A 13593-nucleotide genomic window follows, 5' to 3' on the forward strand; every position below is an offset into this window, starting at 1 on the left:
GCGGAAGCATTGAACTTCATTTTATTGGCTTGTTGTAGTGTTGTACCGCGTTCTTGACGATCGAAAGTTCAGAGAACTTTTGTGTGACCAAGCCAAGCTTGAGCGGAATTCTGTCGGGAAAAACTTGGATGGAAAAATCTGCTTGTCACATAGATGATGTGATACTTGTCTACCCTTTGCTAACACCTATATGGCCTTTTACATATTTAGGTCTGGAAGAAGGTTCATATACAACGAAACTAAAAAATATGTAGCAGTCAAGATTTCTACTCACCTAACCAGAGACCAGCGACACCGCATAGATAGCCCCATGGCAGGGCTGAGAATGAAGACCAGTGCTCTACTTTGGTAAAATAAAGAATGATTGGTGTGCATGATATGAAGATTAAATTGAAGAAGCCTAGAGTAGAGAAAAAATGTGCTGCTTCGCCGAAGTTTGCCGTTCCCAGAAACATCTTAAATAAGACCTGAAACAATAAACATAGATCAATTTTGGATGAACTTAGCCTTTTGCTTTTTAGGGATATTCAGTAGAAATTGTAAATGGTAAAAACATAAGAGGAAAGGAGAATTAAACAACTGGTAAAATCTCAGTCTATTAGCCAATCAATTATTATTTATTTCTAGAGTACCATTGACTTTCAAGGTTACACCATAAATACATAAAAAATTTAAATAAACTATGGGGTTGACTTACTAAAATAGAGTGCAAAATCATTTTCAGCTGTGCATGGTAGCCAATCAGCTTCTAATTTCAGTTTTTTGAATTAACCTTTGGCAAAAAAAAACAAAAAACTGGAAGCTGATTGGTTTCTATGCAGAGCTGCACCAGATTTTTCACTCTTCAGCTTTATAAAATGAACACCTATATGATGTTTTAGGACCTGATAAAGAAAAGGTTAAGTTAAATTATACATTTTAAGGTGTGCGTATTTAATACCATGTCTGAGGAAGAGACCCCACATGCTGCAGAAATACTGCAACTCTAAAATGCTAAACCAAAAATTTATATAATTTAACTTTACCAATTTTTACTACATAGGACTTCTAAAGTCAGCCATACATGGATTGAAATTTGGCCTGCTCAGCAAGGACTGGACAAATTTAGATCCATGTATGGGTTGGCTGGTTGCACACAAGTCAATCTATTGATCGACTTATGTATAACCAGTTGTTAGGTCTTTCACGAACAATCCATGCCGACGGCTATAACTGCCAAAATTGATCATTGTATTCTGAAGCCTCCCCACTGTCGAAAACACAATAACTCAGCAGGAGTGATTCCCTCATCCATCCCGAATGTGTGAATGATGGAATTGGCTATTTTTTTTCTGTTCAACCCACTGGTTGAGCAGAAAACAAAATGAATCATGTATAGCCAACCTAAGATAGCAGAGGAGGAAGATAGTATGATATAATTTGGCAAAGGACTGATAGGTGCCAATAAGGCTTTTAAGGGGTTAAAATCCAATTCCAGCCAACATTTTCTGTGTAAAGAGTGGAAGGGCCTCCATAAGTGATAAGAAATCTTTTTAATGCAGATGCAAACAAAAACACTTTTTTTTTAGTACAGGGGAATGGTTCTGGCAAGGTTTTTATTGCTTTATATGCCTTCCTGTATAGGTCACAAAGATAGGAAACAAGGTGAAACAATCCCAATGGAGTCACCAACAAAAATAATAACTTCACTGAGATTTCAAATCTCCCCCACACTATCCAAAACAAAAAATTGGTTGGACTTGGGCTTTGAGGCAAACCCTTGCTTTGCCCATTTAGGGCAAAGCAACAGGTATGCATTAACCTAGACATGTGCAATTAATTTCGATCCGAATACAACTTCGGACAAATGTTTTGGTACAATATTCATCACTATTTAATTCAGAGATTTGGATACGTCTAAATCTCTGAATGAAATAGGGATGAATTTTGTTGAAATTCATTAAAATTTGTTTTGTTTATTTATTTTCTAACGAATTCCAAATTTTCTAAATTATTAGAATTCGGATCAGTCAAAAATATTATTGACTGGTTCAAATTCTGTGTGAAAAATAGTTGGTTGTTAGGCAGCGGACCAGGAAACTGGCCGCCACATCCTTAACAACCGATGAGTCATCAGCTGGCTTCCCCACTGACAGCTGAGATGTAAACACAACAATGCCGGCAATAGAGATTCAGAAAAAATGGAGTGGGGTCATCCCTCCAGTCCATACCAGGCCAGTTGATTTTTTTCTAAACATGTGAGGTCCCCCTAAAATCTATTTTGTGGGTGCTTTGGGGCAGGGGGGCTCTGCCCCCCACCTCTAAGCACCCTGGCCCCATGGGGGACAGGAGCCTCATCTCCACAACCACGGCTGATGATTTGTGGGGGTTTGTGGGCAGGGGAGTTATCGGAATCCTGAAGCCCCTTTAACAAGGGGGCTCCCAGATCCCATCTCCCCTTTGTGAATGAGTGAGGGGTACATACCCCTACCCAGTCAGCAAAAATGTGTAAAAAGTGAACAAAGACAGTGAACAAGTTTTTGACAATTTCTTTATTAAAAAATAAAAAAACAGCGCCCCTCCCCCATGAAGATCCATCTCACGTCACCCACTGCTCCGCTGAACCCAAAAAAAAAGAAAAAACATCTGGCCTCAACGAATGCTTCCCACGGACTGCCTGCTCTTTGTTTGCACATTTATTATCTAGCTAAGTGGCGGAGTCACCCAATGACATAACGTCAAATATAAGAAATGTATTTTTTTCAGGTTTGGTGGTGCAGAGAGCAGGTTGAGATAGATCTACATCGGGGGACATTGTTTTTTATTTTTTAATAAAGGAATTGTCAAAAACTCCTTTACTGTATTTATTCACTTTTTACACATTCACATGGGGGGGGGGCGGGATCTGGGGGTTAGAGGGGGCTTCAAGATTCCGAAAAGCCCCCTGCCCGCAGACCCCTATAACCACTGGCCATGGTTGTGGGGATGAGGTCCTTGCCCCCATCATTACCGTGGCAAAGTGCTTTGGGGTGGGAGAGCAGACCCCCCTGCCCCAAAGCACCCACCCCCCATGTTGAGGGCATGTGGCCTGGTATTGTTCTATAGTTCAGGGGGTGCGCTCACTTGCCCCCCCCCCCCCCTTTCCTGACCTGCCGGGCTGCATGCTTTTACATTTTTTACATTTTCTATTGCTGGCATTGTTGTGTTTATGTTTCAGCTGTGAGTGGGGAAGCCAGCTGACAGCTGATGACTCATCAGTTGTTAAGGACGCGGCAGCCAGCTTCCCAGCCTGCTGCTTAACAACCAGGTATTCTTCACACGTATTTCGAATTGGTTGATTATTTTTTGACCGATCCGACTTTGAATCATTCTAAAAATGTGGAACTCCTTAGAAAATGAATAAATGAAACAACATGTAATGAATTCAGAAACCACACAAACGAATTCCGAAACAAAACTAAATTAGTAATATAATGAATATATACAAGACAAAACAAAACACATTTTTCAGTTCTGCAAATGTCCACATTAATCAATACATTCCTAGCAGTATATACGGTACTTATATTTACTTCAACTGCTCTATCCAGTGCTGAGAGCTGAAAGAAATACCCATCAGTTTTGGGAATGAAAGGGCATATGACTCACTCAGTGTGACAGTGTAGGGCCAATCAGTGTTGTCTCAAGGGGAGTCTATGGCCCTGTGTAAGATATGACTTTAGTCACTAGCTTACAAAGGGCTTTGCATTCACTCTTAATAGCTGAATGGATCAGTAGGGAACTACAGAATATTTTGAAGCACAGATATATTTAAACATTATAAGTAAGGATAGGATTTTAGAGAGAGAGAAAAATATTAACGGTATCACTGTAGACCTCTATCTGAAAATGTTAGCTGACAGGTTGCTATACAGATCTTCACTGAAAGAATGCAAATCAGGAAAGGCAGATGTCCTCAAATGCATTGTTTTAAAAGTTAGTTTCTTAATGCATCAGAGCAAAAGAATCAACAGGACAGTCAAAATTTTTTTTTCAAAAGGAGATGTCAACAATGGCAGCCTTCATTGCTTTATCAGTCCTAAAAATGAAAATGTGGGGTTCTGTGGCAGTACAGCACAAATAGTGGGACAAGCCACCAACACACTGGCAGAAATTCAGCTTTCATTATCTATAGTGAAAGTTGATTTTCCGCTGCTTGAAATAATTCTTTAGCTTGGCCGTTGGAGAAGGAGCGGTAACTTAACACTGGTTTCATGCCAAAAATGTACAACTCCACAGGACAATGTTGATTGAATTTTGTGATTCTTGTTGACATATGTCTAAGCCCTTGTACACACGGTCGGAGATTCCGACGGAATGTGTCCAATCGGACCGTTTTGTCGGATATTCCGACTGTGTGTGGTCTACATCGGACTGTTTCCGTCGGAGTATCCGACGGACCAAGTTTTCCAACTTGTTGGTAAAATTTTCCGACAAAATGCTCCGATCGGACATACTCATGTGTAGAGAATTCCGATCGGACAAAGTGCCATGCATGCTCAGATCAAATTCCTACACCAAAGCTATTGGCTACTAGCGTGAACGTAGTCCCGTCGTAACGAAATAACGTAATCACGTCAGATTTTCCGACAACTTTGTCTGACCGTGTGTATGCAACAGTTTCGGACAAAATCCGACGGATTTGGTTGTCGGAATCTCCGACCGTGTGTACAAGGGCTAAGAGGCATGGATCTGTATTGGTGATTTGTAGGTCTGTGATAGTTATGTGCTGGGGGCTTTGAAAACACAGGATAGAAGAAGCCGAGGGTTACGTACTTGTCACAGGGCCCTATGAAAATCACAGCATTTGCTCTGGAGATAATTAGATATTAGAGTAACCTATGGAGGTGAAAGGTTGGTGGAACTGTGAAAGTTAAAGTTTCAAAGTTATACTATTGTGGCTCACAAGACACCTGCATAAACTACAATAACAATTTTATATACAGCATATGAACATCAACAGATACATTATTTTCTTTCTTACTTTGTAAAGTGCAGACGCTGAGGCAGATCCAACAGCCAGAGCCACTCCAATGATGGAGTCACCATGGAAACCATCTGCATACGCCATCATGACAATTCCCGTTATTGCCATTATTGTAGCAACTATCTGTGCCAAAGAAAAAGAGGAAACACTTTGACATTTTCACTGCCAGCCATGGGATGGAATCCGACATCAATAAAACAAGAAAACTAAATTTATATATGAAAGAAGGATGTTGAAGCAACAGCATTGCTGAGTTATCTTTGGTAAAGCTCCAATGATGAACCTATTAGCATCACTTTGGAAAAAGGTATTGATGTGGGTAACATTTTTCAGTTGACCCATGATAATGACATTATTAAAGAGAAATTATAGAATGCAATATTTGTACCTACAACAATTTCTTTGAAATAAAGTTCCTGTAAAATTAAATAACTTTTTATAGTGGCATTATGACTATGTTAGGAAATGTACTGTAGATGAGATGGAATTTTTGTCCTAGTGTGTGGTCATGCCTTTACCTCAGGCCATGCCTCTGCTTCCATCCTCTTCACCCTAGACCTATAGCTGGAATGTCTAGACCAGGAAAAACTTGCTTTCCTGGGATGCAATGCAAGCTTTCAAAGTGTTGGCCTTTTTTTTAGTTACAACCAGCTATATCTGCCTATCCATGAACAGAGTTATTTAGGGAATGGGTACATTATTTCATGTGTCGTTATTTTGTTAGTGTGTAATAAAATATAATTTGTTAACTTCCTTTTAGCATAGCAATATAGAGGGGAACATTCAGGGGGTTTTGAAGCTTTCCCTCCTCCACCTACTACCCTTACTACCATACACGCTTTTCTCTTTCTCTCTTACTTCTAAGTCTCCTTCTCTTTTCTTGGTTCTTAGTTGGTACTCTCTTTGTTGACCAAGCACACCTGTATATAGCAGACAAACCTAGGACTTGCAAGATTACCCTATATGCCGGTGTATAAGGCGACCGGGCATATAAGACGACCCCCTAATCTTACAGTTGTTTAAGCATTTTTTTCTTGTACTTGCAGTATAAGACGACCCTCCTTCCGAGGCTTCCGACGCTTGATATTTCTTCCTTCTTGCTGGAGCTGGTGCCATATCCTTCTTCCTGCTTTTGCTGGAGCCAATCACGGCGAGCAATGTATTCGATTAATGAATACAAAGCCTGCTTGGATTGGCAGAGGCTGTAACATCATCAGCCCGCGCCTCTCTGACTCTCAAAGCCAATATGAGCAGGCTACAGAGTAGCCTGCTCGGATTGGCAGAGGTTGTTACTCCAAATCCGAGCAGGCTCTGTATTCATTTGAATACATCGCTCACAGGGATTGGCTCAGCGGTATATACTGTACTGTATTACCAAACACCCAGCAGGCATCCGAGGGGCTGACCCAGCCTAAAAGATTTTTTAAAGTGTAAAAGGTCATCTTATACGCCGGAAAATATGGTATATTACACATCACTGCAGCCTGGAGCATGGACTCCTTATACCAAAGTCCTCCTCTTCACTGGTGGTATACTCTTTCGGATTTAGAACATGAGAGAAACCACGTTGGTGCTATATGAATCTTGTATAATAATTAATTTTTTTCTATTTGTTTACAAACGATTTTATTAGGAAGGACAAATGAGCAAGAAAAAAGGAGAGTACAACATAATGCACACAAAGTACAAAACAATATGCAGATTGTGTATGTAAAGTACTAAACAAAATAAGGCCAAAGTCTTTTCATGCAGTGCCTTGAAAAAGTATTCTTGAAATTTTCCATATTTTGACATGTTACAAACAAAAACGTAAATGTATTTTATTGGGATTTTAAGTGACAGATCAACACAAAGTATCACATTGTCTTCAGAAGTCACTTAATTAGTAAATAGAGTCCACCTGTGTGTAATTTAATCTCAGTATAAATACAGCTGTCTGTGAAGCCCTAAGGCCGCGTACACACGCGGGGACTGTTCGCCCAACTTTGTCCGCTGAACAGTGTTTCGGCGGACAGTCCGCTCGTGTGTGGGCTTTCAGCGGACAGTTTCAGCGAACAGTCTGCTGAACAAAGTTTTTCGGAAATTCCGAAAAACTGTCCGCTGAAACTTGGTTTCAGCGAACAGTCCCCTCGTGTGTAGGCTTGTTCGTCAAACTAAGTTCCGCGCATGCTCAGAAAGGATTTACACGCCGAAAGTTGTAATGCAGTGTATAGGACGTCGTATTTTCCGTCCCGTCGTACGTGCCGTTCACGTCATCGCGCACGGTTTCAGCAAACTGTTCGTTCGTCGTGTGTGGGCAAGTCCGTCCATGCTAATTTTGAGCGGACTGTTTGCTGAAACTGTTTGACGGACAAAGTTGAGCGAACAGTCCCCGCGTGTGTACGCGGCCTTAGAGGCTTGTAATGCTGCGTACACACGATCAAACAAGCGGGTGGAAGAGTCCGGCAAACTCAAGTCCGCCGGACAATCAACCCGTGTGTAGCCTCCGGCATACTTTTTTGACCCGAAAGTACGGCGGACTTAGAAAGTAGTTTTGCACTCCAATCTTCCCGCCGGACTCGCATTTCGGCGGACAATCCGGCCGTGTGTGTGTCAGTCTGCCGTACTTTTGAAATGAACGGGCTTTTCCCGCCCGGAGAACAGTCCGCTCATTTCGAGCGGGCTACCAGGCGGCGGGGCCTGCGACATCTCCTTCGCGGGCCCCGCCGCCTGGTATGGACTTAAAGGGGAACCCCAACGCCGAAAAAAAATCTGCGTGGGGGTCCCCCCAGGTCCATATCAGACCCTTGTCCGAGCACGCTACCCAGCCGGCCAGGAAAGGGGGGACGAGCGAGCGCCCCCCCCCGAGCCGTACCAGGCCGTGTGCCCTCAACATGGGGGTGCCTTGGGGAAGGGGGGGCCGCGCGGCCCCCCCACCCCAAAGAACCTTGTCCCCATGTTGATGTCTTCCCGACAACCCTGGCCGTTGGTTGTCGGGGTCTGCGGGCGAGGGGCTTATTGGAATCCGGGAGCCCCCTCTAATAAGGGGGCCCCCGGATACCAGCCCCCCACCCTATGTGAATGAGTATGGGGTACAATGTACCCCTACCCATTCACCTGTAAAATAAAGTACAAAAAAAAAACACAACACACAAGATAAAATAATTTATTGCACAGCTCCGGGGGTCTTCCGTCTTCGGGGGTCTTCTCGCCGGACTCCTCTGCTATCTTCTTGTAGCTCTTTTGCTAGCGGAGGAGTCTGGCATTCTTCTTCGTCGCTGCGGCCTCTTCCGACTTCGGGGGTCTTGTCCCCCTCTTCGGTTCTTCTGACGGGCCACCGCGCCTTTTTATAGCTCTTTTACAGGCGGTGGCCCGGTCTTCTGTCCGTTCTTCTTCTTCTTCTTCTCCTGGAGATGTTGACTTGAAGCTCTCTCCGGCCGCAATGCAAGGGACGCGCTGCGCGGTGACTTACATAGGGACAAGGGGCGGGGTCATCGCTTGATGTCACATGGGTTGATGTGACATGGTGACCCCGCCCCCTCACGATGTCACAGTCACGGAGGATGCTGGGACTGTCGCCATGTGACATCAACCCATGTGACATCAACCGATGACCCCGCCCCTTGTCCCTATATAAGTCACCGCGCAGCGCGTCCCTGGCATTGCGGCCGGAGAGAGCTTCGAGTCAACATCTCCAGGAGAAGAAGGAGAAGAAGAAGAACGGAAGGCGGCGGCGGCGGCGACAGAAGACCGGGCCACCACCTGTAAAAGAGCTATAAGAAGACGCAGATTTTTTTTTCGGCGTTGGGGTTCCCCTTTAAGTCCATACCTGGCGGTGGGGCCTGCGACGTCTCCTTCGCGGGCCCCGCCTACCTGGAGACGCGCTCGAAATGAACGGACTTTCCTCCGCGTGCTTGGGCGAGTCCGTTCAGTAGGGCGGATAGTACGGCGGACTTAGTACGCCATATTAGTTCGCTGAAAAAGTGCCGTGTGTGGGCAAGTAGCCCGTTCGGAAAGTCCGGCGGACAGTCTGGCGGGAAGTCCGCCAGCAGTCTGGCGGGAAGTCCGCCAGACTAAGTCCGTCGGATAGACGGCTACATGTGTACGCGGCATTAGAGATCCTTAGAGAACAAACAGCATCATGAAGGCCAAGGAACACACCAGACAGGTCAGGGATAAAGCTGTGGAGAAATTTAAAGCAGGGATAGGTTAAAAAAAAAAACAAGCTTTGAACATCCCACAGAGCACTGTTCAATCCAAGACATAGCCGTGCAACTATACTAACAGGATGGCCAAGGAGAGCATTAATCAGAGAAAAAGAATAAGACAGAAAAAAAAAAAAACTACAACTGGGAGTCTGACGCAATACATATGTGAAGGCACCTCCATCAATAATGGTAGGGTATGTTTATAGAGAGCAAAACCTGGCACACAAAAATAAAATAAAAAAAATTCCTACACACCCATTGGTTATCTACTCTCTATTACCGTATATACTCGAGTATAAGCCGAGATTTTCAGCCTCTTTTTTGAGGCTGAAAGTGCCCCCCTCGGCTTATACTCGAGTCATCGCTGTCTGCCTGCTCGATCAGCGTATCGAGCAGACAGACAGCGGCCATTCTAACATTCAAACGCCGCGCCTCCGCCTCCGCCTTCGCCTGTGATAGGCGGAACACTGAATTTCCCAGCAGCCTGTGTTCCGCCTATCACGGGCATCGTCTCATCCTCGTACTACGGACGAGGATGAGACGATGCCCGTGATAGGCGGAACACAGGCTGCTGGGAAATTGAGTGTTCCGCCTATCACGGACATCCGATAGGCGGAACAGCAGTCAGTGGGAAATTGAGTGTTCCGCCTATCACCGACGGAGGCGCGGCTTTTGAATCCTAGAATGGCCGCCGACGAAGAGCTGAAGGACGGAGGCTCGGCTCGGGACGGGACGGGCCGGGCCGGGACGGGACGCAGGCTGGACGGGACGCAGGCTGGACGGGACGCAGGCTGGACGGGACGCAGGCTGGACGGACACAGGCTGGACGGACACAGGCAGGCTGGACACAGGTAGGCTGCACGGACACACACACACACACACACACACACACACGGATGCATGGACACACACACACACACACACACACACGGATGCATGGACACACACACACACACACACACGGATGCATGGACACACACACAGGGATGGATGGACCCACAGGGATGGACGGACACACAGGGATGGACAGGCATGTCTCACCCTCGGCTTATACACGAGTCAATAATTTTTTCCAGTTTTTTGGGGGTAAATTGGGGGCCTCGGCTTATATTCGGGTCGGCCTATACTCGAGTATATACGGTAATTATGAAAACATTGCATCAAAATACAGCTTACCAAGCAAATATCCCTTCTCCCTCACATATAATATCATATCCCCATAAATAAATGATCTCACTATAAGAGTGTTTTAATTCATTCCCATCCCCTATATCCAATCCAACCATGTAAAAGACTGCTGTAAACCTCCCCTAAAAATTACAGGAGCTGGAACCAAAAAAATGTGTTGCCCCCTCCCCCCCAAAAGATGGTACCCCTGAAAACTGCACCAAATACCAAATAATCAAATAGCAACCAATATAATAATGGTATACAATTACCTGCATATAGGGCTCAGCACCTCAAAGCCGCATTGGGCGAATGCAGTAGCCCTATACCAGGTCGGAAGATCCTCAGGTGGATCAATCTCACTGGATTATGATCTCTGCATAGATGATTCCTATATGAACCAAAATTGGTCCCAACTGGATGATGAACAACCATTCTGATAGTCCTAATGGTGGTAATATACGATAGGAGATCAGTTCATGGGTGCTGGTTAGATGGTAAATGAGTGCTCTCATTCGCTGGTCATGCCACTAATAATTGCCGCATATGCTGCAGGACTCGCTCAGAATCCCCATTCAATCTGGATTACCTGTCTGACATAGTCATCTTTATTATTGTCATACAATCACTGCTTTGATTGCAGCCCCTTGGAGGATTACCACAACTTTAACCCGCCAACCATCACTTGAGGAAGCAGATCTGTGAGTACATTCATATACATTTACATACATTACCGATCAAATCGGCAGTTGCAGTGGAGTACCCAGATTGGCGGGACCCATTTACCTACTGGTCGGATCGAATGTATGCACTCATTCATGCTTCCTTGTGACACTGCTTAATGGGTATCCCCCAATTGGATTGTTCTTATACATCATTCGCCTGTGTTCAACATATGCGGCATTTCTAGTGGCATGACCATCGAATGAGAGCACTCATTTACCATATAACCAGCACCCATGAAGTGCTCTCCTGTCATATATTTCCACCATTAGGACTATCAGAACGGTTGTTCATCATCCGGGTGGGACCAATATTGGTTCATATAGGAATCATCTATTCAGAGATCATAATCCAGCGAGATTGATCCATCCGAGGATCTTCTGACCTGGTATGGCTACTGCATTCACCCAACGTGGCTTTAAGGTGCTGAGCCCTATATGCAGGTAATTGGATACCATTATTATATTGGTTGTTATTTGATTATTTGGTATTTGGTGCAGTTATCAGGGGTACCATCTTTTTGAGGGGGTCACAGAGGGTCTCACAGCTCCAGTAGTTTTTAGGGGAGGTTTACAGCAGTCTTTTACATGGTTTGAGGGGAGATAGGGAATGGGAAAGGGTTAAAACACTCCTAAAGTGTTGGATTTTGGGGGGTTGGTAGGGGTCTCAGATCATTTATTTATGTGGGATGTGGTATTATATGTTAGGCAGGAGGGACGTTTGTTTTTTTACGATTACATTTATTTTGTGAAAAATATTTTTATTTTATTTTTGTGTGCATTAATCAGAGGAACAAACAGCCAAGAGGCCCATGGTAACTCTGGAGGAGTTGCAGAGATCTGCAGCTCAGGTGGGAGAATCTGTACACTGGACAACTATTAGTTGTGCACTCCACAAATCTGGCCTTTATGGAAGAGTAGCAAGAAGAATGCCATTGTTGAAAGAAAGCCATAATGTTTGCAGTTTATGAGAAGCCATGTTTGGGTCATAGCAAATATGTGGAAGAAGGTGCTGGTCAGATGAGACAAAAATTTTACTTTTTGACCCACTAAACAAAATGCTATGTGTGGAGGAAAACTAACATTGCACATCACCCGGAACACACCAATTCCACTGTAAAACATGGTTATGGCAGCATCATGTTGTGGGGATGCTTTTCTGCAGCGGGGGCAGGGAAGCTGGTCAGAGTTGATGGGAAGATGGATGGAGCCAAATACAGGTCAATCTTATAAGAAAACTTGTTAGAGTCTACAAAAGACATGAGACTGGGGTGGAGGTTCACCTTGCAGCACGACTACGACCCTAAACATACAGCCAGAGCTACAATGGAATAGTTTAGATCAAAGCATATTCATGTGTTAGAATGGCCCAGTCAAAGTCCAAACCTAAATCCAATTGAGAATCTGTGGCAAGACTTGAAAACTGCTGTTCACAGATGCTCTCCATCCAATATGACAGAGCTTGAGCTATTTTGCAAAGGAGAATGGGCAAAAAATTCACTCTCTAGATGTGCAAAGCTGGTAGAGACATCCCCAAAAAGACTTGCAGCTGTAATTGCAGCGAAAGGGGGTTCTACAAAAAAAAGACATGCAGCTGTAATTGCAGCGAAAGGGGGTTCTACAAAGTATTGACTCAAGGGGGCTGAATACAAATACATGCCACACTTTTCACATATCTATTTGTAAAAAAAAATTGAAAACCATTTACCATTTTTCTTCCACTTCACAACTATGTGTCACTTTGTGTTGTCAATCACATAAAATCCCAATAAAATACATTAACGTTTTTGGTTGTAACATGACAAAATGTGGAAAATTTCAAGGTGTATGAATATTTTTTTAAGGCACTGTATAAAGAGGAGGTATTGTTATAAACAGGCCTAAACATGGTTCACACATAGAACATGAAGACAATCTAAACATATTGTGAACTTGGTATATATTAATGTGTACGTAAGGAGATATCATTAAAAGAAAATAAATTATGAAAAGAGGTATAAAAGTATATACAAGATCCAGAGAGAAGGTTTATAAAGGATATTAAGGCAAAATAAATATCCCAGTACACCCATTCTTCTTGAATATATGCATTGTGTCCTACAGAGTATGAGTGATGTGTTCAGATAATTTTATGATTTCCATTCTTTCCAATACTTACCACTAGAGAAACAACGAGGAAGGCTAGTTATCGGCAATCATCCATTGGACAGAGCAAAAGAAGGTGTGAATTAGTCTGACACGGGTTGGGAATATCGGATATGGGAGCAAATAATAAACATATGTGTGGTGATAAAGAGATATGTTTGCCTGCTAAATTTGATACCCTTAGGTTAACTTGATGCCATAGAGGTTGTAGAATTTTGTAGCTCAAGAAGATATGTAAAAATGTGCCTGGATCTGGACATCCTCTAAAACAGCAGGGGGAGGCCGAAGGATAAAAGGAATGTATCTTAGCAGGGGTCATATACAGCAAGTGCATTTGAGTAAATTATTGATCATACTATCCCAGTCT

The 13593-nt window shown here is 43.8% G+C and overlaps 1 protein-coding gene across 7 annotated transcripts in view; it reads right to left on the bottom strand.

The window, feature by feature from the left end:
* Positions 1-13593, bottom strand: part of SLC35F4 (solute carrier family 35 member F4) — a 395994-nt gene that overhangs the window by 13561 nt on the left and 368840 nt on the right. For all 7 annotated transcript variants that reach the window (XM_077464441.1, XM_077464444.1, XM_077464443.1 and 4 more), the window contains 2 exons: positions 5003-5128; positions 275-467 (listed from right to left, as the gene is read on the bottom strand). In XM_077464441.1, coding sequence (XP_077320567.1) covers positions 275-467; positions 5003-5128 — 319 coding nt within the window. The remainder of the gene's footprint in view (positions 1-274; positions 468-5002; positions 5129-13593) is intronic.

Source organism: Lithobates pipiens, unplaced genomic scaffold (genome assembly GCF_037356315.1).
Source record: "Lithobates pipiens isolate NorthernLeopardFrog02 unplaced genomic scaffold, aLitPip1_a1.2 Scaffold_30, whole genome shotgun sequence".
In the NCBI taxonomy this organism is placed as follows: Eukaryota; Metazoa; Chordata; class Amphibia; order Anura; family Ranidae; genus Lithobates; species Lithobates pipiens.